Source organism: Poecilia mexicana, unplaced genomic scaffold, assembly GCF_051168715.1.
Source record: "Poecilia mexicana isolate PSO_F unplaced genomic scaffold, ASM5116871v1 scaffold_18, whole genome shotgun sequence".
In the NCBI taxonomy this organism is placed as follows: domain Eukaryota; kingdom Metazoa; phylum Chordata; class Actinopteri; order Cyprinodontiformes; family Poeciliidae; genus Poecilia; species Poecilia mexicana.
This window is the reverse complement of record NW_028263387.1, coordinates 10,967,409-10,995,359: the sequence shown is the minus strand read 5'-3', so window position 1 is coordinate 10,995,359 and position 27,951 is coordinate 10,967,409. Positions and strand designations below refer to the sequence as shown.

At 39.9% G+C, this 27,951-nt stretch overlaps 4 protein-coding genes across 7 annotated transcripts; 1 reads left to right on the top strand and 3 right to left on the bottom strand.

Moving 5' to 3' along the window:
* Window positions 1–710: 710 nt before the first annotated feature.
* On the bottom strand, window positions 711–7,224 carry LOC106918843 (ubiquitin carboxyl-terminal hydrolase 50-like). The gene is made up of 12 exons (XM_014988885.2): window positions 7,085–7,224; window positions 6,008–6,153; window positions 5,824–5,920; window positions 5,353–5,471; window positions 5,204–5,274; window positions 4,586–4,711; window positions 4,413–4,508; window positions 4,204–4,332; window positions 4,000–4,128; window positions 3,882–3,922; window positions 3,744–3,778; window positions 711–3,031 (listed from the first exon to the last, which is right to left on the bottom strand). The coding sequence occupies exons 2-12, from the start codon at window positions 6,099–6,101 to the stop codon at window positions 2,349–2,351; spliced, it is 1,620 nt and encodes a 539-aa protein (XP_014844371.2). The 5' UTR covers window positions 6,102–6,153; window positions 7,085–7,224; the 3' UTR covers window positions 711–2,348.
* Window positions 7,198–10,877, top strand: LOC106918844 (E3 ubiquitin-protein ligase RNF19A-like). Of its 2 annotated transcripts, XM_014988886.2 has the most exons (5): window positions 7,198–7,329; window positions 8,281–8,384; window positions 8,597–8,691; window positions 9,460–9,630; window positions 9,718–10,877. In XM_014988886.2, exons 2-5 carry the CDS (start codon window positions 8,288–8,290, stop codon window positions 10,168–10,170), a joined length of 816 nt encoding a protein of 271 aa, XP_014844372.2. In that variant the 5' UTR covers window positions 7,198–7,329; window positions 8,281–8,287; the 3' UTR covers window positions 10,171–10,877. The 2 variants fall into 2 exon arrangements, with proteins under 2 accessions (XP_014844372.2, XP_087871370.1); XM_088015244.1 differs by lacking the exon at window positions 7,198–7,329 and having other exon boundaries at window positions 8,308–8,384; window positions 8,619–8,691.
* Window positions 10,551–16,970, bottom strand: cirop (ciliated left-right organizer metallopeptidase). The gene is made up of 14 exons (XM_088015246.1): window positions 15,577–16,970; window positions 15,416–15,509; window positions 15,222–15,273; window positions 14,980–15,129; window positions 14,490–14,615; window positions 14,292–14,373; window positions 13,519–13,661; window positions 13,268–13,451; window positions 13,134–13,203; window positions 12,960–13,056; window positions 12,668–12,775; window positions 12,041–12,172; window positions 11,203–11,309; window positions 10,551–11,115 (listed from the first exon to the last, which is right to left on the bottom strand). Exons 1-14 carry the CDS (start codon window positions 15,902–15,904, stop codon window positions 10,929–10,931), a joined length of 1,860 nt encoding a protein of 619 aa, XP_087871372.1. The 5' UTR covers window positions 15,905–16,970; the 3' UTR covers window positions 10,551–10,928.
* A 77-nt stretch (window positions 16,971–17,047) lies between these two features.
* Window positions 17,048–26,088, bottom strand: lrp10 (low density lipoprotein receptor-related protein 10). Of its 3 annotated transcripts, none has more exons than XM_014988882.2 (10): window positions 25,999–26,088; window positions 23,984–24,160; window positions 23,826–23,858; window positions 23,408–23,552; window positions 22,788–22,981; window positions 22,148–22,698; window positions 21,005–21,441; window positions 20,428–20,622; window positions 19,127–19,256; window positions 17,048–18,952 (listed from the first exon to the last, which is right to left on the bottom strand). In XM_014988882.2, exons 2-10 carry the CDS (start codon window positions 24,030–24,032, stop codon window positions 18,287–18,289), a joined length of 2,400 nt encoding a protein of 799 aa, XP_014844368.2. In that variant the 5' UTR covers window positions 24,033–24,160; window positions 25,999–26,088; the 3' UTR covers window positions 17,048–18,286. The 3 variants fall into 3 exon arrangements, with proteins under 3 accessions (XP_014844368.2, XP_087871367.1, XP_087871368.1); XM_088015241.1 differs by lacking the exon at window positions 25,999–26,088 and adding an exon at window positions 25,948–25,966; XM_088015242.1 differs by lacking the exon at window positions 25,999–26,088 and adding an exon at window positions 25,727–25,923.
* Between the last annotated feature and the right edge of the window lie 1,863 nt (window positions 26,089–27,951).

Below are 27,951 nucleotides of genomic sequence, written 5' to 3'. Positions count from 1 at the left end.
AGAATATTTTATGCAGAATATATAAAAGCTCCATGTAATAAACTTATAATTCAGGCAAAAGACGTTAAAGGGCGATTCCAGTTTAATTTGGTTGTGCTCATGTTTTTCCATCATTTGGAACAGCTAGACTGTAATAGTCCTACAGTGAACATGTGTTGTGTACTAAGATCACACAGAATGGAGCTTGTCCAACATATTTTTCTTTAAAGTACTCTGACTGATAATCTGCAATCTAAACAGAAGACAGGAAAATAGTTAAGCAGTAAAACAAAACTGAAATAGCCTGGCCATTGTATTATTGCGCTGTTCTGCTCGAATAAAAACTCACTTCACAGAGAGTCTGGAATTTCTCCCATTTACTTTGATTCCCCTGGTAGAATTTCAATCAGGCCAACAGAAGGAGATGTTGTGAAGAATGACATTGATTTTCTGCACCATTTTAGATTGTAGTCTGTTGGTAGTTTTAGCAAAGGCAGAAGTGGAAGTGAAAAAAGCTGTTGAGTCCATATTAGCCACACTTCTAGATACTGAAGCAACATTAACAGCCATCTCATACAGCCAAGTACTTCTCTCTTCACAATGGAGGATGGTTGTTTACAGTGCACGCTGTTTCATGTAAGCTTCATAGCATTAAACTGGCGTATTGCATATGTCACTGTCAATTTTTAGCAGTTGGGTAAAATTTAAAACCTCAACACAGCCCACACCTCCAGGAAGCAATCGTTTATTGACAGCCGAGAGCACAGACCCTCCGTACAAAGCAAATAGTACAAGGGGTTGGTTTTTACTAGGCTAAAACTGAACGTGTGTTATGACTGGTGTATAAGGGGAGGGCAAGGGTGAGAATAATATTAAATTTAATGTGTAGATTTGACTTTGGAGGCACCCGTTATTAATTCAATGACTGGAGAAGATGGATTGGTGGCCCATTGGTAGTGCCTCATGTGAAGGAAACCTTTCTACTTGTTCTGTCTGTTAGATGGAGCTTTGCAAGGTTGAACTGCTGTTTCTTTTCATGTTCAGTTTCTGTAATTTTACATTTGTTTTACAATAAATTCGATACAATATAAAATATTGTTTCTTGTGGCTGCTTGAGGTCTGATGAGGTTGGATCTTTCATGTTGCAATCTGGTTAACATGAAGAAAATACAGCATGTTTTCTAGGTTATTCTTTACCGACATTTTTAAACTGAATAACTCTAAAAGATACCCGATTAGTAGCAGGCAGTGATTTTTATTAAAATATCAAAATAATGTATGGTAGATATTTACAGTACTAATTTAAGAGATGTTTTATATTCTCCTTATTGTCTAGTAGCGTGTTATCCTGCTTTTCAGTTAGCTCTAATCCATAAACATTAAAGAAACACTGCAGGTCTGTAGCTTTCATAGTCCTGATGTCTTAACCTCAAGTTTATTCAGCTATTTATTTTATAGTGCACTGATCAAAAAGAAGTGAGAAAAATCAAGTTAGGTTTTATCATGAGAGTTAGTGGTTCATTGAAAAAATAAGGTGTTTTCATGTCTCTTGATTAGAAAAGACAATCTGTCAGCATACAACCAGAAAAAATTTTATCTAAACACTTTCAGATCTCTTCCTCTGATCCTACAACAAGCATAACTTTAAATTGGGTCTTCATTCTCAAATCAACATCTAAAGGAGTAGTGATGTTTTTACCTGGGAACTGGGCTTGAAACCTAAGAAGTGATCTCAATTGAAAGCGAAGATGTGCGTGGCATTTGTCCCGTAACCGTCGGTGTATATGTTTATGTAAGAACTTGTCTTCTGCATTGACGAGGTGTGGTTCAAGATCTACACATTCATTTACTTTACTGTCTTCTACTCAGTCTGCAAGTTGTAGCAGGTAGGGGTGTTTAAAGTGTGGGATCTGAGGGAAAGCATGCAGGAGTACAGAAAAGCTGCAGCCAACAGACATATATGGTTCAGGCATAAGGAACAAGGAAACAGAGAAAGAAAGAACTAATTCAAAAGGACATTCATAATGTGGCAAAGAAACATCTGTAAAATACAAGACATTTACTAGAACAAATAATTAATAGTTTAATGCAGATTTCTGTTTTAATAGCTCAATCACCCCCTGAGTGAATATTAACTTCAGAGAAAATCGTTGATAATTCAAAGAGTAAATCTATGAGACATAGTGTTGTCAGAAATTGACAACACTAAATGAAATATTTCAAACCTTACTTTAAAATAAACATGGGTTCTTTCATTTCCGGTGTTGTTTTTTTGCTTTATTCCTTTTGCCTGCGCTACAAAAGTGTTTCCTTTCCAGGGTTTTAGGTCTCAAGCTGCCATCTGTCGTACCAGTTCTCTCTTTTCCCTGCTAGCTTTTTTTTGACGTCCTAAAATGTTGCAAACCACTGGATCCAGTTTCTGTTCTGAGAGACTGTGAGGCTCCTATATGTGATAAAACTGAAGAGTAAACACCATTGTTATAAGTCTTTCTAGAAACTCTCAGGTCATTTCTTTGTGTTGATGCCACAGATGGATCCTCCCCGTAATAAAGCACATCTGTGGTTCCTCCAGACTCAACTCTTCCTTTTGTAGGGCTGTGATAATAAAGATGTTTGTTTGTCTGATAGTTACCCAGTTTGTCTCTGGACTCATTCACTCCTCCACCTTTAAAAGGAGAGGTGGAGCTTTGATGAAACATCCAGTCTGAGGATTTATCTGTGTTATTATAACATATTTCCTCATTTGAATCCTTTGCTTCAGTATCTGCTGGTAGCCACATGAATCCCTGTGTTTTCCTTGGTGCGGCTCTTTGGTTTGATTGTTCATTTGCTCCTCTGGAGGAGTTTGAACGTTTCTTCTTAAACTCATCATCTCTGGTCATATCACTGTTTAAACGCTGCATGTTTTCTCCTGTATGGCTTCCAGTTTTCAGGAAATCTTCAAAGACGAAATTGTCTCTTGGTTCTCCCTCATTATATCTGTCTCCAGTTTCAGGTGAACGACCACGACCTCCCAAAGCGCTCCCATCAGTCTCCTTGGGCCGTCCGCTCACTTTGAACAGAAACACAGTTTTTAATAAAAACAAACAGTAGAGGGCGTCTTATTCCAACAAAAAAAAAAAAGCTTTGGTAGGATTAAAACAAAAATGGAAGTAGGGTTTGATAAGAAATGCTCATTCTTTTGTTTAGGTAACACAAGCTTATCATATGCTGTAGTTTCTGCATGTGGCCTATTTAAACAATAGAAACAAAGAGAAGGGAAACATCTTAAAATGCTCTGTTATCCATCTACACATGTGCAGCAGGATAATTGTTCTCATACCAGCGAGTTTAGATCAAGTTCATGCCAGAAGCGCCTGCATTCTACAGAGTGGCCAGAAGGGGGAGTCCTCCCACTTGACTTTTTTAAACGCCGTGTTTTCAATATCATCAATATTATTCCTATTTCGTATAAAAGAAATCAAGTCAAGCCCAATAATTCCGACTCTGGGACAAACAGGTTTTGCCCATTTGGGTCAATAAAACCTTTTTAGTACTTATTTTAAAATTAATTAATTTTATTGAGACCTCTAATAAGCATCAAAGCAATCATGCAATTCTGACCACCAGACCTACAACACTGATGATAAAATAGTACAAATAATATTTATCATTGTTGCAATGTAATAATGTCAAATCTTCAAGTGGAAATCTAAAAAAAGGGGAAATCTAAAACCTCAAGGATTATTGGGGGTTAAATACAAACTAAATAATTTCAAACTTACCCATTTTGTACATCAGGAGATAAGCTGTTGATGATCTGTTTCAATGGATAGAAGTGAAAGAAAAACAAAAACAGAAATCAGAACAAGGACAGATTTTCAAAGAAAATATCCATCATTGTTGTGTTAAAGTTATTTTACCTTATTTGGTTTTGTCCAGATTTAACATAAACTTCATTGATCTGCAAGATTTTAAACACATTATTTAACCTTCACATTGTTAAAAATTAAACTATTTATGAACAAAAACCAGACTTACAGATTTAACAGTGTTGTCATTGAAGCAGTACCAGTTTCCAGTTTCAAAGGATTTGACGTCTGCAGTGTAATGACCTCCCATCAGATCACCGAAGTGATGAACCACGGCGTAGAGGTCGTACCTGCAGTTCTGGAGAGTAGAAACGCATCAAGTTAAAATAAAAAGAAGCTGAAACTGAATATGTGTGAATATACTGGTAAATACCTTGACTTCTAAAGTCTGGGCCACATCGACTCTGCAGTGCAGCTTGACGTAACGGTTCTGCTGATAATCGAAGGAGAACCTCTTCAGCAGCAGCGTCAGAACATCTGGACAGTGGATCATCTCGTACTCCTGTACGATCAAAACAGCAGCATGTAGCGGAGACGGCTGCCATTTGCAGTGAAAACACTGAAAAACAAAACCTGACTTACAATGTCGGCGTCGTGCTTTTGATTGCAGCCACTGCAGAACATCTGGTTGTCCTTGCTGACTCTTTGTGCCTGAAAAAAACTCCTCCAGCCTTTCAGCTGGAAACAGAGAAGCCTGGTTAATCCTGCAGATTATTTTGCTCCAGAAAGTGAGAAAAACATGAAAACAATAATACCACACTGTAGCTTCTGGACTTTGAGTCTCCCATTGACAGCGGTAAAACCCAGAAGAAGTTTGATGAATCGGTTGTCATCTTGCAGTTTAGACACGTGGTTTTATGATTCAGCTCACCTTTGAATATCTAAACAGAAGAAGGAAGTTACTGGTGTGTTAGTGACACTTTAAAAATTAAAAAGAACACAGTATTAATGGATTCTACTTTAAGATACAAAACTATCAAATGCTAAAAAGCTACCACTTTTTATGTAAATAAGGAAAAATAAGAAGATGATAGGAAAATCTAACCAAGTCCATAAAAATTATTTACAGTTAAACAGATTCAGTAAAACTAATAGGATGGATAATAAAATAAAATCAAAACTTCTAAGGATCAGCCTAAAGGTGTGCGCATCCATGCAACAAGGTAACTGCAGCTTTGTCATTATTTCTTTCAAATAAATGACTTCATATTTTTACATCACAAAAATGTAAATTTGTATAAAATGTATATTTGTGACAAATCAATTTAGTTTTTTAGTTTATATTATTCATCTGCAATATATTACTGTTAATATATGAAGTAAATACCATCTTGTATTTTTGATAATAATTATAAATATCGTGTATTTTCTACCTCAGAGGCGTTTGGATTGGTACGACAGAGGATCTTCTCAAAATACTCAGCAGCGTCACGTTGTTCAAAAACTTAAAACACAAATGAGCAAAATAATTTAAAAAATGTTTCAATATTTCTCAGGACTTTACTTCTGGATCCAAACTCACCGTCTTTGATGCCCAATGCTTTTATGATGTTGTGTGTTTTGGCCACGTCTCCCTCTAAAGCATGGAACAGCTCCCCCAGGTGGAAATCAATGGTTGCTGTTGGACTTTTACTCCAATCTCTACAATTAGGAGAAAAGCAAACACAGAATATTATCACTTAAAGTTACAATCTGCAAGTGTCACCTGTTTTGACTTTGAATCAACATCTTTATTCTTAACTTGTCATCCATTAACCTTTTGCTTATGACTTTGTAAACTTCATATGGTTCATAAATGCATTTTTTCTAACCCATGAAAAAATTATAAGTGACATTTATTGTAAAAACAGCCATAATCTGCTTCCTCTAAACAGAGTGTGGATCGGAAGAACACATGACCTGCTGTAAACAGGCACTAAAGACATAATTATCATCACTATAAGGTTTTGATTTGGCTTCTTTTAAAATGTAAGACAGTGATGAGGTCCCAAACCTTTTCACGGCTTCCCGAAACTCTTCAGTCATGAATAAAACCTGCAGGACGCTGTTCAGGTAGCAGGTGAGACCAGGACTGCTCAGGCCCTGGTAATCTACAGACACACCAGAAACAAAACCACTTTCACAATATTATAAACAAACTGAATCTGAATGGTTGTGACTTACTGAGCCTCACCCACCTGAGATGGACAAGTTATCGAGTTTATCTCTGAATTTCATTACAGTGTAATGATTTAGTTTTGATGTTGAATCGGGGTTTGGACATCGTGGCATTTGAATGTTTTGTTGGGTTTTTTTTTATTTTTTTTACATACAATGATTCATCCTATCAAGACAAAAAGAAGGTAAAACAGGTATTACTATAAAACAATTTCAGAGATCAGGAAAAATAATTTAGAAAACCAGTAAAAAATGTAGCACGGAATGTCATGGTTTTCCCTCTTGAAGGAAAAACCCCACAACATGATGCTGCCTCTCCCGTACCCTATAGCTGGTTACCAGGTTAAAAATCATAAAAATAGCCCAACACTTAAATTTGAGGTTCATCAGACTACAGGACATGTCTCCAATAATTAAGGTGAGGTATGTGAAAATTACAGGAGTAATTTTATGGATGGCCTTTTATTTTTACTTGAGTAAAAATATGTTACAGCAGTTCCACTTCATGTTTGGGTAGCCTACTCTTACCAACCTTTCCCAAAAGTTTATCTTTATAGTTAACTTTTATAAAAGCGCATGAAGTTAGTTTTTGAAATATCTGGAAACACTGGAGGTGATGAAAAACAAGAATGTGCAAACAAATGCTCATTTAAACTTTTAGATAGTTGTTTTTTATAAACTGATTTTTAAAAGTCGGCCTCTGAAAAATAACGATCAGCCAACCAGTCGGCTAACAACCATAAGCATTATCCCGCCTAAAATGATAACGGCGTCATAAAATGCGATTTATGCGCTCATATTACAACCACGGTCAAATATTTAGTACATTTTTGGTGTAAATTAACCCGATATGAATGAGAGCACAGATTGGAGGTCAGTGAAAGCAGCTGCTGTGTTTTGGGGGTGTCGTTGAAACTCACGCAGCTTCTCCTCCGTTATTTCAACAAGTTGACTGTATACACAAATATAAAGCAGAAAAAAATATATAAACTTTATCACAAAGCGACTGCAGCAAACTAGACCTGATTGCTCAGATAACAGCTGTGATAACTGTAACCGTGTGTAAAGCGAAGGGAGGTAAATACGAGGATACTCACCGAGCGGGCAGACTGAATGTTAAAACGCTGCTGTCTTTCACTTTCACTATCAGTCCAAACAGGAAGAAAGAGGAGAAGAAAGCCGAAACCAACAGAACCACCTGCTGCTGGACAGACTTTTAAAAACTTCACAGAAAACCTGGGTGAAATACTTCTCCAGAACTACGTTTTTAAGGGTCGCTGATCTACTTCCGGGTTTTAACAAAGAGTTAAAGGGGAAGTTAGAGCTACAAACTGAGCACAAGGTAAGTAAAACAGCTAAACGCATTTATAGTTATTAATATATTAAATGTATGGACAGCATTGTATAAACCTAAATTATAGCTGCTCAGCTCTGAATAAATGTATTCATCTCATTTTTAGCAGCTACCTTCACATAAGAGCTTTATTTTGGTCTTTTTAAGGTTGTTTTCTCATTTCTTCAAATCTTTAACCAGTTCTGTTAATGACATTTGTTTTGTTTATTACCAAATTAAGATAACTCAAATTATGTGCCTGTTTAGGAAATTATCTCTATAATTCAATGTCAGTGTGGAGGAGTTAGGTATTTCCCTGAGTGAATAAGTTTTGTTTACAGTTAATCAGCTCAGAAAGTTTCAAAACTAAGCACAGCAGCGTAAAAGACTCTATTTTTGCATTTTGTGTAGTTTATTTGAGTCAAGCTGTCCCCTTTAGAATATACTGAGATTTAAACAAATACCAAAAACTGTTTTATTTTTATTTCTAGTGGTAAATGATCACAGTTCCACTATAAAAGCTGTATTCAAATCATGTCAGCTTTGTGTGTGTTCTGAAAGTCATTGTCTCAATGTAGGGAGATTACAGACCATTTTAAACTTGTTTTAAACACATAACGTCTTGCGGGTGTTAAAACATAGGCACTGCTGACATTTGGTTTTGTAATGCGTATATTAAAAAGCACTCTGAATGTGTTTTTGCATTTAAAAACACATTCAGAGTCTTAAATCTAAGAGAATACATTTTAAGTATGTGGAGTGCTATTAAGTTGATTCCTTAAATAGATTTTTCCCAATTTTTCATCTCATAACTACTGGGGTGTCTTAAAACTTTTGAACTAGTTCATTTTGTACAAATCAACTGTTACAGTAACAAATCTGTTTGGAGCTCTAAGTCAGTCTGTTTTGTATTTATTATGTGCAACAGCATCAATTATGTTTGATTTTTTTTTTTCTTAGGATCAACATGAGCATTCAAGAGCAGGACGCACCGGAGAAGAAATACGACCCACTTGACAAAACTCTGAAGTTTGTGAACAGGGGAGATGATTTGGATCCAGTGTGTAAGAAACGTCTTTCTTTTTCTGTGATTCAGCTGTAAAACAACATGACATGCAGAACAACCTCAAGGCAAACTAAGCAGCAGCTTATGGCCCCAAACCCAACAGTGTTAGCTGTTTTCCATTCCTGTAACTTGAAAGAGCCCCAAACAGCCTCATTTTCTATTTAAATTGGTAACAACCATCACTGATGTACAACTTTTTAATCTCCACAGCTTCTGATTTTAATTCTCTCAGAGCTGAAATGTCCTGCGGCCATGCAGTCACTCCTGATTCCCTGACCCAGTGGTGTCGCAGCCAGCTGGACGAGGTACGTTCAAGACTCTTCATGCAAACTTAGAAAACTGTCTGTTCGATCAGAGACGAACCAAAGCATGAGGCAAAGATAAATACCAGACATCACTAAAAATACCAAATCAAAGATATGATCAAAACAGCTATGTTTTATATTAGAAATTTTGAAAAACAAACTACTCTCTCCATATTTTCATATAATTCTGAATATCCTAATCAAATTATTGGGTTAAAAAATTTATTTGATGTGCAGTTCTCAAATTATGACATCTCCTGTAGAGATAAGCATCTGCAAAAAAAGAAAAGAAAAAAGAAGCATTTATCTGCAGACATTTGGAACCGAAAGTTTAGTTCACATAAATGTGAAAAGTCACATCAACCGTTGTAGTAAGAATAAGTTTAAAGGACGTCTGAAAACTTTGTGACAATGTAGAAACTATTGACAAGCTGGAGTAGATATACAGTTTACAGATATTCAACACTTAAAGACTAAATATTTATCAGCTTCTCTCAACTCCCTCAGAGATGGAGATTTCACACTATATATTTTTAAAGAAAAAAATTTCAATATACATCTTTAAATGTGTTGCTTTTAATTCATGTGTTTTATTTCCACCCATCAATCAGTCACAGTTAGACTTCAGTTAAATAAAGGTTGAGAAGCAACAAAATTATTGGCGGCCCCATACCTGGGGTTTCCCCTCAGCCGAGGGACATTACAAAGTCTGGTTTTTAATAAAGTTTTGTCCTGTTGTTCCAAATGAACCATGTTTTATTCTTTAAGGGGAATCATAAATTCAGATGTCCTGCAGTGCTGGAGGGAACCAAGCTGTGCAACAAGCCCTGGTCATACCAGGAGGTGCGCAGACTGGCTGACCTGAGCGTTGATGAAATGGAGTATTTTGAGCAGAAGATGGCCTCCCTGTCTGTGTCAGAGTACTGCGAGGTTCAGTCGGTGAGTCGACAAATGGTCCACACATCTTTTTAAACTAAATAAAACACTGAAACTCAGCGGTTGAGCCTTTTCTCCTTTCATCGTCAGTGTCCAAAATGTAAAACCACCGTGGAGAGGGAGGATCTGTCCAACCTGTGTGTCCAGTGTGTCATTTGTACCGCCGACCAGAAGAAGACCTACCAGTTCTGCTGGCAGTGTCAGAAGGAGTGGAAAGGCTCGGGGCCTCGGTCGGATCGCTGCAGCAATGACGGCTGCATCAACAGGGACCTGCAGCTGCTGAAGAAGTGCAAAGACGTCAGCCTGCCCCAAGTGAAGGGCGTCACCAGCTGCCCCTCCATCCGGGCCTGTCCCGTGTGCGGCATGAAGGTGGAGCACAACCGGATGTACTGCAAAAATGTGACGTGTCCTCGCTGTCGCTTGACGTTCTGCTTCGTTTGCCTGAAACCAAAGAGTGAGTGCTGCAAGAGCAGCTCGCCGTACAGGATCTGTCCCGGCGGTGTGGCGCCGAGGCAGACCTGCATCCCCGTGTGGAGGAAGTGATGGAGGACAGTTTGTCTGATGGGAAGATTCACCAGAAACATACAGGAGGATTTCTGGAGTTTAGGACATGTTAAAAAGGATTTCATGTACAGAAAATGTTTGCGTCATTTGTGAATATTCCAGCTTTAAAACTTTAGTTATGATACGTTTACAGTATGTCAGTCACATTTGAAAGATTACATAATGAAGCATTAAAGGGAGATTTATTATCTGATAGGACACTAAAACTCTTTCTATAGCTTGTTTGGCTACATGTAAAATATGTTTAGTAATATATTGTATTGACTTTGTTCTTAATCACATTTCTAACATTTAATGACTCAAATTTGTTGAGCTCACAAAATATTCACATACGTATTAATAGTTTTTTGCTCAGAATGTTGTTTTCATGCTTATGTGATTCTTTTATTTAGCACCTTATGAAAGAAAGTAGCATTTTGCAGAGAAGAAACCAAAATAGACAAACACATTAAGGCAGATGCTACCAACAGTGATTCCATCTTCATCTGTGAGTTATTGTGCTCATTTTTTGTTAAAAAAAAAGTGATATATTAGCTTGAAGTCTTCTCTTCCCTCTAAATGTTGTTTAACTACTATCATTTATCACTGCACTGTCAGGTTCACAGTGTGTTTATTGAACTGTCACTAACTGCCACTGAAATGAGAAATAAACAACCTATTAAAATCATCCAGTCATTTTTTAAAAATATCTCAGATTCTGGTTCTGTTTTTTTGGGGGGTTTTTTAAGTCGGGTTTTCTACAGGTGATCCTCTGGAGCCACAGAGCTGCTCCTGAACATGCAGGTCCTACACTTCCAGTACGAAACCAGCAGAGCGACCGAGACGCAGACAGCAGCACCGAACCAGAGCGACATGGTCTGTACAGTTGACCTGAGAGGAGACCAGGTCACATCCTGGGGTGAAATGACGGTCCCATCAGGACCACTGTTGAACAGAAACCATATAAATTCATTTAGTAGAGGCAGCATCATGCTGAAGAGCAGAACAGTCTCTGTTTGAAGTCATACTTACCATGTGAGGAAACCAGAGGATGAGTTTCTGTCTAAAGGAGGAGAAACGTCAGAGTAGAGACACAACCGTCTGTCAGGACAAAACACTTCCCCTCCATACCCTTTAACCTGAGAGGACAGGAACACATCATGTTTAGGTTTTTATTCTAAACTTTATACTTATGTGGAGTTATAGCCAAAAGTCTCAGTGGTGACACACATTTCTTATGTTTCCATAATGAACTAAAGACCAATAAAAACATGTAATACTTTATAAAAGTTTTATTTGCACATATATGGAATTTATATGAACATCTTTCATCCCCAGTTGATGTCTGGGGTGAAACTAAGAACCGCTAAGACCCAGACTGAGTCCTAAAGCTTTTTCACTGCAGATAAAAACCTCTCACCTGTTTTGACAAAAACATTATTTGAGGAAAAGCGGCACTTTACTGCATGTGAGTTTATCTTGGAACAAAAATGGTATTTGCATGTTTTGTTCTTTGCTTTTTTATTATTATTACTTTGGAGATACTCATTAGTAAAATAAGACAATGTTTTCAAAAATATATAAAAAATATATATATTAAATGTGATATTTAAAATAAAAGGAGAGGAAAAATTGTAAAACACATCTGTTAGTGTTAAACTATTTGATCACACATGTACAATGCTGGCACAACTTTTAAATTACAGATAAAATTTCATAAAATGATAGTGTAGAAGTTTAACTCTATTGAGACCAAAAATACCTTCCTTTACTTGAAGAGATTATGTTTGTTTCATAGTTAGATTCATTTATTTGACAAAAGAATCATTTTTAGAAAAACCCACAGAAGCTGCATTTGCGGTCATCTTACCTGAACGGCGCCCCCTGCTGGGCAGTCCACCCATTCAGAGCCAGACACCTGGATCTGGTACCTGTTGGGTCCAGAACATCTGTGTCTGTAGCAGCGACCCTCTGCAGAGCTGCTGGTCCAAACGTCACCGACCTGGTTCAGATGAAAGACGGGAAGAGAAAATGATGTTAAAGCAAAAGAAGAATTGAGTGTTTCTCTTTTTCAGTCAGAGTATTTGGAACGATATTTAAAATACTACCAGATCTATTCCTTTATATGCTCAAAAACATAAACTGAAGACAAGGTGTTACTTTTTAATTAATAGAAACCATTAGATTTGTTGTGCGTGCGAATGTCAATCTCTTGTCTGATTTTATGTTTTAATTTCACTCTTCTTTTTCCATATCTTACAAGGTCAGAGACTATTGATTGAATGAAGATCTAATAGAGGATGTAATAAAAATATTTAATTAAGCACCTAAAACCAAGTTTGGACTTCTGGGAATTGCATTTTGATTTTCCTCTGACATTATCATCCTGTAAGGTTTTAATGTTTTATCGCAGAAACACACACACACACACACACACACACACACACACACACACGCACACACACACACACACTCACACACGCACACACACACACACCTGTCTGCTGAGGCTGGAGAAGAAGCAGCGGCTGTCAAAGCCAAACATCTCTCCGCTCCAGTTTTCTGCAGGACACCATCTCGTGTTTTCTTTCCTCCAGCATTCACTCTGAGGAAGAAGAAAATTATACGAAACAAAAAGAAAAGAACTTTAACGGGTGTAACAGGACCAACCGCGACAGTTCAGCAACTTAAAAACACATATGTGGATAGAAGGAAAAAGGAAAGTATAATAAAAGTAAACAGAAGGGAAATAAGTAATGATTTCCTTTTTGCTAAAGATGACGACTTACTCCGTTCTCCAGCGGCTTATAGACCCGACAGCCTTCCAGGTACGGATCCGTCTGACATTTCCCTTTGTGGAGGTGAAGGAAGTGACATCCAACTCCACTAAGAGCAATCAGGAAAAACATGTGTGAAAATAATTGATGTTCCTGCTGCAATCAGATGCAAAGCTCCAACTTTACCTTCCAGAGCAGAAAAAGGTGGAGGAGTTGTCCTTGCAGGTCGACAGAGAACCAAATTTGGCTCCTTCACCTGATAAAATTAAATAAAATTCAACCTGAATCCTGCAGATTAGTCAGTTCATGTCGTTTCTTACCGTCTCCCCAGACCAGACTCTGAGCCCGGCTCAGGTTCACAGAGTACCAGCCCATGTCCTGCAGTGCCGCCAACGTGACCGGGTCGATCCGGACCGTGGTCGGGTCTCCCAGCGCCGCCGCCATGATGGATCCCTGCAGGACCCGTGACTCCCAGTGGGAGGAAGCTTTGCCTGCAGACGCATCCTGAGGAGCGAAGGTTAAAGTCAGGGAGGTGTTAAAATGTGATGCTGACCTTTGACCTTCTCAGCACCAGGTTCTCCAGCGGCCCGCCCAGCTCAGGGTCAGAGGACATCAGGTGTCTCTGCAGGGCCGAGACGATGGCTGGAGTGTAAATCCTCGTCTGTCCTGATCCGTCTGAGTGAATCACTTTATTTCGAGGAGAACATGAAGCTCCTGCATAAGAAAAGAAACACAAAAGTGAATGTGATTTTATCTAAAATTAAATTAAAGCAGCTAATTTTAAAGAGGCAGTATGATGTGCTTTCCAAGTAATCAAGTGACTATGTTAACTTCAGCTGCTATAAAAATGCTGTATACTTTGCATATCAAGTATGACTTAAAAGAAACCTGATTTTGTAATTTAACGCCTTGAAATTGGGTCTCTGTCTCTTTAAGAAGCTCCTGCATTCTTAAACGCCACCTTCAGGAAGTAATCGCTACTTTGCTCCGCTATTAATATCTTTGCAACATTTTTACCAGCATTGCAGTTCCAACAGGTGTTTGCTAATTGCTCCTGGCTAGTCTGAAGGAGCCGAGTGGGGCAGGACTGAAGCTGAGACGCACCTCGAAGGCGTTTTACACAGCTGAGTGGTTGCCATGGAGATTAATTATTTCTCAAACATGCATTAAAGAATCAAGGCAACACTCCCAGTATGTTTTTTGACGAGGAAATAACTTTATAACATGATGTAAAGCTCAAAGAAGTCAACTTTAGATAATATTGCCCCTTTAAAATAGATTGTGCTTTTCAAGCCTCCAAGAAAATAAAAGACACATGAAGAGAAACGGATGTTTTCTAAAAACCTTGATCTGATGAACAGTCTTGCCAGGAGCTGAAGAGATCTCTGGAGAACCCGAGTGTATGAAACATCTCATGGATCAGAGTCTGGAAAGCAGATAATCACAGACACCACAACCACAGTTACCTAATTTCTGCTTTACCGGCTCAGACACATCACCTCAGGAGATTACAAGTGAAATTATACATAATTGTGCTTAAACCTGAACTGTAGCCTGGTGGCTGTAGGCGGCGCCGCTCAGCCTGTCCCTGCAGAGGACCACCACACCGGCCACAGGACGTCCCCCGGCGTCCGTCTGGCAGTGGACGGCGTAGGCGAGGACGCCAGGCTGAGTGAGCAGGACAACACTGAATTTACCAAAACATTGATTATGAGCCTCAGCATTTCACACACTACAAATATATACCAGGTGAGGGTTTTTGGAGTCCATTTATCTGGTTATTATTGACAACAAGAGTTTGACTGGATGTAGCTTGAAATATAAAATCCTGCCAAATATTACATCCAAGCTTTCCTTTGCAGTTGAGGTACTGATACTGTAATCTGATACATTCTGCAGCTTTAGGCAAAAAATCTATTGTGTGATTTAAAGTGGCATCACATTCTTTTAGAGACACAACAAAAACATAGAAAGAAGAACGTTTCCAATATACAATCAAACTCTGATCAGATGTAGTGAAGTGGATGTTTACCTCTGCTCTACATTTGTCAGTGGTTTGTACATGGATGTAAATCAGGAAGTCGGTGTCAGGAAGTCCGACTCCCTCTGGCCTGAGGACGGTCCTGCGAGGAGAGTCAGCCTCTGGGTAAACGTAGCATCCAGACAGATGATCTTCTGGGATCTGTTCACGCAGAGGGAAGGTAGAAACACGATGGATATTCAGTTTGATAACATCTGGAGAGAAACAGCAGAGCGACTGGACTGACTGCTTACTGTGACGTCCAGACACGTTTCAGTTCTGTAGCTTCTGTTTGCTCTTCCACACCTGGAATCAGAAAATTATTACTGCTAAATTCAATACAAAAATCTGGAGTAATGATATTTGTCCCCTGGAATTGTGCATCTTTGGAGCATTTCTTAGTGAATTTTAAATACTTTGCATGTAAACGCACTAAGTAAGCACTAACTTGTTGTAGTTCAGCAGGCTTGAATTCCTCCAGACAAACTTGCAGTATTTGTTGACGTCTCTGCTCAGCAGTAACGGTCCCACGGTTCTGTTCACTATCAGACAGATTGAGTTAGTTTCCTTTAAGTATGCGTTAGTGTGTTTGTTGTCTGTTTTTTTTACCTGAAAGTAAAGATGACACCAGCCTCTCAGCCTCTCCCAGAGCCTTCTCCAGCCTCTCGCTCTCCGGTTCAGACAGTTTGCAGCTTTCTCTGACTCTCCAGGTTTTTATCCTGATTGGCTGGAAAACGCTGAAGGGAGGAGGACGGGATGCGTTTTCCAGAAACATCCTCCTCTGTTTGACTTCAGGTCTCGAATGTCTGGTTTGGTGTCCAGAGCTGGGCTGGGTTCTTGGCTGCATGGATGCTGCTCTAGTCTCTCTGACCCGAGCTTCATCAGAAACACGGCTCTGTTTGGCTGCAGCCTCCAACATGGCTACCAGCAGCAGCATCCATGCACAGATCTTCTGAGATGGAGAATAAGATGAGGCTAAAGATGCTAGCTTGACTTTGACTTTTAGTTTTGATCAGGATGCAGCTGAACACCTGTCAACGGTGACAAACTAAACATCCAATCAATAAAGATTTATAAATAAAATACAGCTCACTGCAATCTGAACGTCGTTACACATTTACATTTACCTTCTGAGCATCTTTGTTTCTTGAATTCATTTAGCCAAAGATTGATTTTTCATTACATTTTTATTTCTTAGCATTTTATTTGATTTTATTTGCATTTTATGCTCCCCCCTCCCCCTTTTGATGTTCAAGTTTTTAATGTGTTTAATCTATTTTTCTTTCTTTAAAGCACTTTGAATTCAGTGCATGAATGATGGTGATGAAAATTAACAATGAACACCACATTGAACAGTAAAACACAGCAGCAGAGTCCTGTGGGAACGTTTTTCAAAATACAGAGAAACAGTGGAAGAAAAATTGTTACAGCAACACAAAAATCTTGATAATTCAAAGATCTGCGAGAACATAGGGCTTCGTATCATGATGAAACGCTGGAAGTGCACTGTGGGAAAAATATAAAACTAAAAAGTACCACAGAATCTGCAATATTTAGTTCTAGAAAAATGAAAACAAACGAGATTTTGAAATACATGCTAAAAATGTAGCAAATCATCTATCAACTTATATTCCTGCGAATACATTAGCATAGTTTACTTGTAAGAGCCTTTGTGTACAGTACTGGAGTGAAAATAAGTCCAGGATTAAAAGCTGAAACATTTATACAAAAGCCTTCCTTCACTTCAGCTCAGAGGTTTCTACAAATAAATAAATGAAGGCAGTTTTTAGCTTCAAATACAATCAACCAGTTAGCTCCCACATGCTTTGAAGGAGACGGACAGAGATCATCACTTACCTGGATTTTTACATCTGCAGCTCCAGATGTTTCCATTACTCAGCTGGAAAACAGATGTGACTCCATCTATCCTGAAAAGCTTCTGTCTTCCTTCCAACGTTTCCAAACAGAGTTAACTCACCCGTATGCGTTTGTTTTCGCAGGATTCCCGAATACAAAGCACAATGCAGCATGAGAACAAACTCCTCTTCCCCCCAGCTTAAAAAACAAACAATACACGACATAAAAGTGCAAATTGTTTAATCTCAGCCACATTTTTACTTATATACAGTGAAGTTGACCTTATTAAATCATAAAACCACTTTCTCTTTTATTTACCTAAATACATTGCAAATTTGAAAACTTCTGGCTACTCCACATCGACCCTAATACATTCAACAAAGCAAAGATTAAAACACAAGAAGAACTTAAAGGAGGCGGGGAGAAAAACAACAACAAAAAAACAACAACAACAACAACAAAGATCTGGAGCTTTCTGAAATTAAAACACCTTTAAAATGTCCGATAAGAACACGGATGGCACGCCACAAGTCTCCTGTGTCAGAAAGCAATCGAGTCCTGTAAGATGCTGAGGTCGTCTAGAGGATTCGGGGCCCTCTTCGTCACTTACACACACACACCTGCCACTACGTCAGGCACCGAAGAGATTGTCGATGAAATCGTTTACTTTTCGTCGGTTACATTCATCCACGCGGGAAGGGTTCACTTCGACGGGTTTGCACTAAAAACAACATTTTGAAAAGTTATTGCCAGCTTGCAGAGTAGTACACATGCAATTTTTTTTCTTCTTCTTCTCTAGGTTACAATAAAGCCGCTAAAGTGTCGATGATAACGTGCATCCACGTGAAGCAAATACGAGCCTGCGCGCGTGTTTCTGTGTGCGGTGCGAAAATCCAGGACGTCTTGATTCGCTTCAGCTGTCTACAGGAAACTCCTCAAAAGGCACTTAGACGGAGGGGGAAACGACTGTTTTCTGCTAATATTTCCTCGGCTAACAGACTGGATGCAAGCGGCAGAAGTTCACGCAGTCACCCCGTCTACCGCAAGACTAAAATGCAACATCATTCACGCAGCTGCAGTCACACAGACGCCATCATTCAGTCTGACAGTAGCCTGCCTCAGTAGCTGGATAAGGGGGGGAAAATCCTTCTGTGCAAAAGTCTCCCTTCTCTCTGCAGGCCAAGCTTCGTTTAACTAAGTGCGCAAACGAAACTAACTCGTCTCCACGTACGCAAGCTATGGCCGTCGTTTTTATTTTTCATTTTTGAGGGAGGGTCCTCGAAAACAGTCCAATATTGGGTTTAAAGTGTCAACAAGTGGGAACATTTTAAAAAGGCACCGGACGTGCACAGGGAGGAAGAGTCTCGCTAGGGGGCGCTCCTGTGCTCAGAGTCAAACAGACGTGGAAAGACTGGGTTGTAGTTAAGAGGAGGAAAAGACGAGGCGCGAGGAGGAAGCCATGTTAGGTGAGCATGGGAACGTCGTCCTCTGAGGTGTTGTCCTCGGACAGCGGGATGAGCAACACCTCGTCGTCTGAGGAGGAGGAGGAGGAAGAGGAGAAGGAAGGGGAGGCCGAAAGAGGCATGTAGTTGGTGGAGGAGGACGAGGTGGAGGAGGAGGAAGGGGGCGAGGCTCTGAAGAGGGAGATACTCAGGCCTATTGTTTGGAAGATGGAGGCCAGGGAGGGGCTGCTGGGCGGGACGGTAACCGGAGGGGTCTGCGGGGGAGCCGGGGGGGCGTATGGCGGGGGAGGGGCGCAGAAGACGGGCGGAGGAGGGAGAGGAAGCAGGGGAGCAGACGCCTCTTCCTCCTGAAGCTGCTGCTGCTGCTCAGTCTGAGCCAGCAGGCCGAGTTTCTGAGGCACCGGCTGGTTGACGGCCTCCACGGCCAGCGACGACCGCGCCAGGACAGACTGGCTCGCTTCCTGGCCGGGGGCGGCAGAGTTCGCCTCCTGCTGGTTGGAGCCGGAGGTCTGGTTCTGTCTGCTGGAAGTCCTGGGGATGAGGCCCCACCTCCTCATGCGGCGAACGATGCGGCGGACGAAGCGCGGCCGGCGCCTGCGGTGCGGCGAGCTGGAGGCGTCCTGGCGGAGGAGCTGCAGGATTCCCCTCAAAGACAGAGACGAGGTCTGATGGGAGGAGCAAACGGAGACGAGGACAGTGGTCAGACATGACATCATCACAACCACCTGCGTTTTCACTTCAAATGTGTGTTTTAGCACAACATAAAACTAAAGACCAGCAACATTTGATGTGAGAATCTTTATCAGACGTAAAGCTGATGTCATGTCTTGCCCTCTGACCTCATTAGGACTCTCTGTGGGGAAGTCGTCCACCGGGGGGATGATGCCCTGGGCGATCAGCTGGCCGTAGGACGGAGGAGCCTGCTGCTGGATCATCTCTGCTTCCAAGCGGCTTATTGGAGCAAACATGCTGCCACAAGAAACGCAGACATTTTAAGAGGCGTTCACACAAAGTCAGGAAATGTCAGCACACATCTTTGATTCATCTGTGTTCCACAGGAAAATGCAACTCAAGAAATCACAAAGTCCTCATGTGGTTAACCTTGTTTCATAACCTAATTTCATGCTTGTGTGTTTTGGAGGGTTGCATAAGCCTTAAGGACTGTAAAAAGTGCTGTTCATTTCTATGAGCACACTCATCGTGACTCAAGGGTCCGAGACGAGCCAGAACATGACAAACTTCTCCTGTTTTCCTCAGGTGACTGACTGCAGAGTGAGCAGACACCACTGTGAGGATTAATCTGCAGGTCTGATGGGAAACTAAATGTTTGCTGATTCAAACTAGCAACCCAATCATAAGGTGGTTCAGGAACTGCAGTTTTAATAAGAAACATTCTGAATTTCTGATTCATGCTAACAAGATCAATCAAAGAAGACTCTGACATATTTTAATTAAACTTTTCTGTGTTTTTCCAGATATTTCAGTCATCAGAATTTGTTTAAATGTTAGTCAACAAACTTAAAAATGGCCTTTTCTTCAGCAGTGGAGTTTTGTGTAGTGAATATGCATACAAGTTGTTCTGATTGAGTGAAATCTTTACCAAGTCTTTCTGGAAGTCTTCATTAGTCATTATTGGCCTTTTTAGGGATCTTAGTATAATTCTACAATAATATAATAGTACAACTCTATTGGAATTCAGCATTAAGGCCTGTAAACATGATAACTGGAGTCTTCATGAGTTTAGAAATTCTTTCAAGAAAAAAGCAAGGAAATAAATTACAGTAATGAAAGAAAAATAAGGGCACATCGAAAGGAAAATAGAAGGAAGTAAGGAAACAAAGGAATAATATGAAGGAGGAAGGAAAGAAGGACGCAAGCAAAGAAAGGAAGGAGGTAAAACAGTCAAGATAGAAGAAAGGAAGGAAGGGCAACAAAAATAAACAGAATGGAGGCAGAACAGACACAAAGAAAGAATGAAGAACACAAAGAAATGACAAAACATTTATGGAATAACAAAGAAGTCTGGAAACTTTTTTTTCCCCATTTTTCCAAACTTGAAACACTAAAATCAAATTCCAAAAGCTGAACCGGTTTTCTTTCGCCAAGCTGGGATGAAAGCGGATCACAGGTCAAAGGTTACCTGTACTCTCTGGTCCGGAGCGAGTACAGTTTGCACGTGCAGCCCATGGCGATGACCAGCAGGAGTCCGCAGATGAGGCTGCCCACCGTTGCCGCGGTGATGACCTTCCGGGGCAGCGTGACGGTGCAGTCGAGCTCGTCCGTGCCGTCCTTACAGTCCACCTGGCCGTCGCAGCGCCAGCTCTCAAACACACACCTGCAGGGGGAACGCAGGGCCGAGTGTTACCGGAGTACGAGGAAATTCATCCGCCGACTTGTTCGCTGCAAGACTCAACAGGAAACCATGAAGAGATGCTGAACGACCGATTTCAACACTGCGCTACGTTAGAGGCTGTAATTACATGACTGATTTGAACAACCGGTTTGAAACTTCAATTCAAAGAGTGAAGAGAAAATCTCGACAAAAAGTACAGCTTTACGGGATTTTAAACATCATTAATTGGGACTTAACGAGGCAATAAATCCAAAATTTTTATAAGGAATTTGTAACGATAAATGATAGACGATTCTATAAATGACCTTGTTCCAACATGTCATATGAGTTTATAAAGATCTCTGTGTCCAGTGTGAACTCTGACCTGTTGCTGTCGCAATGAAAGGTCCCGGGCTGACAGACGCTGCAGTCCTTCTCGTCGCTGCCGTCGGTGCAGTACAGCTGGTAGTTGCACCTCTCCGTCACCGGGTAGCACACCGGCGTTCCCGGGTAGCGGCTGGGCGGCAGCGCTCTCTGCCCCGCCAGGCCGCAGGCGAACTGGTTCTCGCTGCAGCCCCTGCAGCCCTGCTCGTCCTTGCCGGTCTCGGGGCAGTCCCACTTCCCGTCGCAGCGCTGCTCCTTGGTGAAGCAGCCGCCCGCCGCGCCGCCACACCGGCTCTCCCACGGCGGGCAGTAGCTGCCCACGTGGAACGTGGCTTTGAAGCCGGTCCCCGCGGAGCCGGCCGCCTTCTCGAACACCAGCGACATGAGGCCGGTGTGGGACTCCACTTTGACAGATTTGTAATTCAACGCACTGGTGATCTGTTCGAATGCAGAGACACATCAAAATATGTGTGATTTTTGCATATGTTGTCAATATTGTGTTTTATTATTTTACATTATTATTACTATTTCACTTGTTAATAGATTTTAGACCATCTGGGGATACGTGCTGCGTTTTAACTTACACTATGCTGATTTATTCAGTTTGTCTATGTTATTGTTTGTCACAAGGACAAATTATGCTGAATGAAAAATTGTCCCAGAAGTCATTGCAATAAATATTGCATATAATATTGATATTTTGAGACCATCTTCAAGTAATACAATGGTAATGAAATACATTCTCAATAATCAATACACTTTAAAGTATAAAGAACATTTAACTCTGGAACTGGAAGACATTTTAAATATCCCAAATAAATTAAAACAACAGAAACAACAAATAAAATGAATTATGAAGTCTGTGTAAACAAAACTGTCCTTTAAAAATGGACCAAAGCAGCAAACTGAAGACTTTATCATCCAGTTTTTAGTAGAAAGAGAGAAAAGAGAAAAACAACCAATCATGCAGATGGAAATGATTGACTTTGTTTTAAGTTATTATGTGACTCATTGATTTATTGTTTATTGCAACAGCTCCAGTCCCTAGCAAAGCAACATAACAAATAAACAAAGATATTAAAAACAAACACAGTGTGGTTTATTACAAACATCTGGTTGCAGTTTTTCCGTGACATAAACTCACGTTTTTGATGATGTCTCCTTTGCCCCCCTCTCGGTTGTAGACGGTGAGTGTGTCCCAGGAGCCCAGCACGATCTGCTGCAGGTCCAGCCTGAGCGGCCGCGAGTCCTGCGGGTCCAGTGTCCAGACGCACAGCATCCTGCCGCCCTCAGACGACGGAGAGGAAAAGGTGCCATAGAAGGTCTGAAGCACCCCCCCGCAGGGCCACTCGATGGGGGTGGGAGTGGCGACCAGCTCCTTCTGGGTGGGCTGCTCCGGACTGGTCCGGCCCGAATCACCCAGCAGCGACCAGTCGTCGGGGAAGATGTAACGCTCCGTCGACCTCACCCAGCCTTTGTCGACGGTCCTGCCTTTCTCGGGGTCCCGGCCCGTGTTCCTGTCTGTGTAGGTCAAAGGTCTCTGCTCCGGGTAGTCGACATAATCCTCGCAGTCCTCCTCGTCTGAATGGAGGTCGTCATCGAGACACTCCACCTGCCCGTTGCAGCGCCAGGACAGAGGCAGGCAGCGGCCGCTGGGACATTGGAACGACGTCTCCGACGGACAGTAACCCGAGTCTGGACAGCAGCGAACGGGAGTTTCAGGCAAAACAACAGATTTCAGCAAGAAAACAAAAACAAAAAAAAAAGAAAAACTAAATTCATACCTCTGGCGAAGTTTAGCATAAATGACGACACGGGGTAGGAGTGGGGATAAAACTGGTGCACCAGGGTAATGTTTCCCCCCGGGAACTCCATCGGCTGAGGCAGCTTGTCGCCACAGAGGACATGCTGCTCTCCTCCGGACGAGGATCTGATGGACAGCCGCTCTTTCTCACACTGAGCAGAGAACTGAGTAAAGCTGAGGGAGAAGGTGGAAACGGCAAATTAGCAAAAACTAAGCCATAGAGTCTGATCTGTCGGCTCAACTCGCTGAACCGGCAGGACAGAAACATTTCATGAACAAAATGAAACACGGCTTTGTTTGTGGTGCTCATAAATGTGACTGGAATAGATTAGAAACATTTCAACAAGTCCTACAGATGCAATTTAAAAAAAAATACAAACAAAAAAGCAACTTATAAGACTGTCTCTTGTTTTTCTTTAACAAATATATTCTTATTGAGTCATGAGGACAAAAATTGCTTTAAATAATCCCAATATCAGTAACAATGACTTTTGTTTTGTTTTTGCCTTAATAAAGCAGCCATATACAAGGTAGAAATTTTGAGCTCTGCTGGAGTTTTTCATTAATGGAGAGAAAACTGAGCCTTGTCAGCATCCGTACCTGAGAACAATGGGCTCATCCTCCGAGCCCTTGATGACCCAGCAGTCAAAGATGACTCCAAAGTGGTAGGACCAGCTGTGGTACGCAGAACTCCGGATCTCTCCCACTTTACTGTCGATGACCTGAGCGCCGCGGCCGCACTGGGCTGCCAAACGGGAAAAAAACAGAATATTAAATGAATGCACTCATCAATTTTCAGGAAGCAACATTACCAGAATGAAATTTAGTTATATTTATGCTCAGGATAGTAACCATGAAATATTATTAAAATAATAGCAAACGTTTCGTGTTTAATACAAGTTATTGCTAATGTTAAAAATAGAGACTTAGTTCAATCAGAAAAAAACTAAATCACTAAAAACATTTTTAACAATCTGGTCAAAACCATGAATTTCTTGTAGGCAGTTCATGTACTTACTAGAGCAGGCAGCAGGCTCAAAATGGCTGCAAGCTGAGAGGTGGGGGGAAAAAAAGCAAAAACAGAACCAGTCAAACAAACACAGGGCAAACAGACACCAGAGCATTAAATGAGGAAGTTGTAATAAGCATTAAATTAACTTTTATAGCATCACTCACCTGCTATGAAAATTATAACAAGCGCAGAGAAGGTGTGACTGACTGTCATTGCTGCAGATCTGCTCTTTGTCTTTAAAATGAGTTAAAACTGTGAAGACTTGGAAGGTTTAAAAGAAAATGTAAAAAATGTCAGAGAAGTTCCATTTTAGAGGAGGGGGAGGTTCAGGAAGACTTCACCTGCAAAGAGGAAAAAAACAAGAGAGCGCACATGAGAAGTATGTTGGAGGGATACAAATTTACCTGATTTACAAAAAAACAGAAGTGACATTTTCCATTGCTGCAACATAATTAACTAAATCGATGGTTGAACGATTACAGATATGAGTTTTACAAATAGATGTGGGCGATGTGCCAGAAATGTCCAGATTTTTACAATTAAATCATTTCCTTTTTCATAAACAAACTGTTTTCAAAGAATAGTTTGGAAAACAACTTTATCAGCCTTTACAAGTTTGCCAACTTGTTCCAATTACAATTTAAAGTGAACGCCCGACGGTTCAGCCAGACTGGAAAACTGCTTTAATTTAAAAAGGTAAACAAAAACATTCGATGAAAATCTACTCTTCCCACAAAAGCTGCAATTTATGAAGCTAGAGGAAAGGGAGGGGAAAACACTGACGTATTTCTGATGAACAGTAATTGACAGAATATGCTATGGCATCATTAACATGATCTACTACCATCATATCGCTCACTTCTTATTACAAATATTCCAAAATATTAACGCAGAGCACAAAACTAGGGAGTGTGATGCAACCAAGGTGCTTGCAGAAAACACTGCATTGTTTGCACATTAAACTATTTTAAAGAAATACAGATAAAACAGGAGGAATGACCGGGTTTTATCTTTATGACGTAAAGTAGACAATTAATTAAATACGTGTATCATATAAACACCGCAGAGCTGGAAAATAATTCAGGCAGCCTCCAAGGAGTAATTGCAGAAAAAAAAGCTAACTCTAGAGTACAATTCTTGTATTATTCTGAAAAAAATATTATTTAATGTATTCAAATTATATTATTGTTAAGTATTGCAGCAATGTCAACTGTGACTAACCCACCATGTCCTAAATAGTCTACCATTTTCATCATAACAAATGCAACAATGGTCTCCCTGAATACTTGGATTATTATAAGTATGATCTATATTAGCTGCTGGGCCAGGTATTATTGTGACACAGAGTTTCTTCCAATGGAAAGTGAAATGTTGATTTCCAGAACTGGGTTTTATGGGAGAAAGCAATTTTTTTTTTTTTTTTTGCTTCATAAAAATCAAAACGGCTGATTATTTAGTTATAGTACTTCTAGTTTAGTTCCTTATAAGTACATCTTATAAGCAGTTTCTTACATAGTGAACCTCCCGTTTTAATAATAATAATATATATGTAGTCTACATGTGTCAAATCTTCAATTAATACTGTTCTTGGTATAAATCAATATGATGACCAACAGATATTGGAAATATAAGGAGCGTAAAATGATCGGTAACTTAACAGCATTAGGCAATAAATCAATATGGGACGATATTTTCTCCACGCCCATGACATAAACAGGTTATTTTGGTCTGGTTAGCACGCCAGACACAGAAACTTCCGTCCTATAATCTACTCAACAACGTCGGTAAAAAAAAAAAAAAAAAGACAAATGCTACCATTCCCGTGAACAAATCCTCCCATAACAATCATCCCCCACGACTATTTCTAAAATATAACTAATTTCTGTCTCGTTTGAGTCATTTCCTACCGACATTTGTGTTGTTTGATGAGACTCTGTCCCGTGAGACGAGATTAACAAAACAGTTTCGGATTCAAGGATTAACAGCGAGCTAGCTTCTAGCTGCTTACATCCTCTGCTTTGTTACAGCTCGTTCAGTCGCGTTAATAAAACACAAAACAACAAGACAGGTCTTTAAAACACGACACGAAACCTTCTAGTACCCACAGAAACCCCAACATGTTGCTCACAAGCGGCTGCGACGAAGTAAAACCATCGAAAACAAGGAACCAAAGCGTTACCGTGCTGCGGGCCTCTCTTGTTGTCAAGTTCTCAGCTACTTCCGTGTGATGCGGCTCATGACAGGATGGGCGGGGCTTGTGACGCACACAAACTGGCTCTCTTTTCATTCATAAAAAATGCACATGTGGCTCATTTTAATGAGAGTTAAATGGTAATTCTTCGTTTTTTACATATTTGTAACCGTTGATAGTTCATCCGTTAATTTAAGGGGACGGTATTGATTGATTAAATCGGATGTGAAAGGTGAAATGTTGAATTTTCACCACCAGGTGTCAGTGTCAGCTCGGATAAACGTCCTCTTATCTTCATTCACAGAAATTATTATAAACAACATAATACAATCAGCAAAGTATTGAAGTGGTATTCACTCTTTTCTGTGCTTCTTAACGACCTTTTGTCTTTTTCTATTATGTGTCACAGTGAAGTAGAAATCTTCAGGTAGATTCTGTAGAGAAAAGTTGAAAAGGTATTTATGTGAATAATGTTTCTGCATGTTTTGGTAATTGTTCTTTCCTATCAGAAACCCTCAATGACAACAAAACAAACAAAATAAGGAGTTATTTGGTTTTCCTTTTTGAAATGCAGAATATTAAATTGAAATACGAGCTGTTTTGCGGTGAAAACAGAAAATGGATTTTGTCGTTGTTGTTTCATCTTCTTCTTTTTAGCTTTAGGCTAACAATAACATAAAACCGTCAAAGAGAAACAAAGTCCTGGTCAGTTTTCCCATGTTTTGATACCCTCATGATGTCACTGTTCATGTATTAGAGGGAAGTACTGACTGGTCACATCCATCTCACACTGTTATTTATCATCAAAATGTTAGATACAACTTTATGCAGATGCTTATACTGAATAAAACATACAAAAAATGTTAAACACTATATTCTGCGTGAGATATGAAATCTATCAAGATGTCAGGAACAGATCTGAGGACTTCCATGGATCTACTTCATCCTTTGGAATGATAACCTCATACCTGAATGTGCTCGAAAGTGCCATGTTTACCTGTTCAAACAAGTCCACACAAGCATTAAAAAGAAGAAGAAATCAAACCACTCGACTGTTAAGGTAACAGGAATCCCAGTGTTTTGGAGTTAAACGTGTCAAACAGTCCAAGACTTTGTGAAGTTACAGTCTGAAGCTGGCGAGAAAGCTTCAAGATCCAAACTGGCTCTCTTTTCATTCATAAAAAATACACATGTGGCTCATTTTAATGAGAGTTAAATGGTAATTCTTCGTTTTTTTCATATTTGTAACCGCTCATATAAGTTCTAGACTTATATGAGCTGAAACACCACTCAGAGAGGAAGAGGCCATTACTCTGAAATCAGCACAAAAAGCCAGATTACAGTCTGCAAATGAAAAAAGCATCTTAATCTTCGCATTTGTGTGCTGTGCTGTGATGAAGCTAAATTTGAAGTGTGAAATCAGAATGACTAAAAGCTTATTTAGAGGAAATGGGGGGGGAAGTTAGCAGGTTTTAAAACACCACTCAGACTGTGAGGCGCTCTTCACAAAATAAATGATATCATGAGGAAATAATAAAGCAACATTTCAAGACATCAGGCAAAGGCTGAGCACAACTGGCTCTTCTAGGTCTGGTCTAATAAATAAAATGGCTAAAGACACATAATGACTTTGAGAAAGTGTGAAATTAAAAAGTTTCTTCGTGTTTTTACATTGTTTCCCGTACTACTTCATCACATCATTGCTAGTAAATCAATGAGAAAATTGTTAAAAAAAATAAATAAAAAAAAAAACTGCTAAATAATAGTAAATGTATTTTTGTCTTTTCACAGCTGACCTAATTATGCACCACTGATTAAAGTATGAGTGAAAACACCTCACTCGGGCTATTAATAATGAATGAATTTGCTCACGTGTATATATATATATATATATATATATATATATATATATATTTTTTTTTTTTTTTTTTTTTTTTTTAA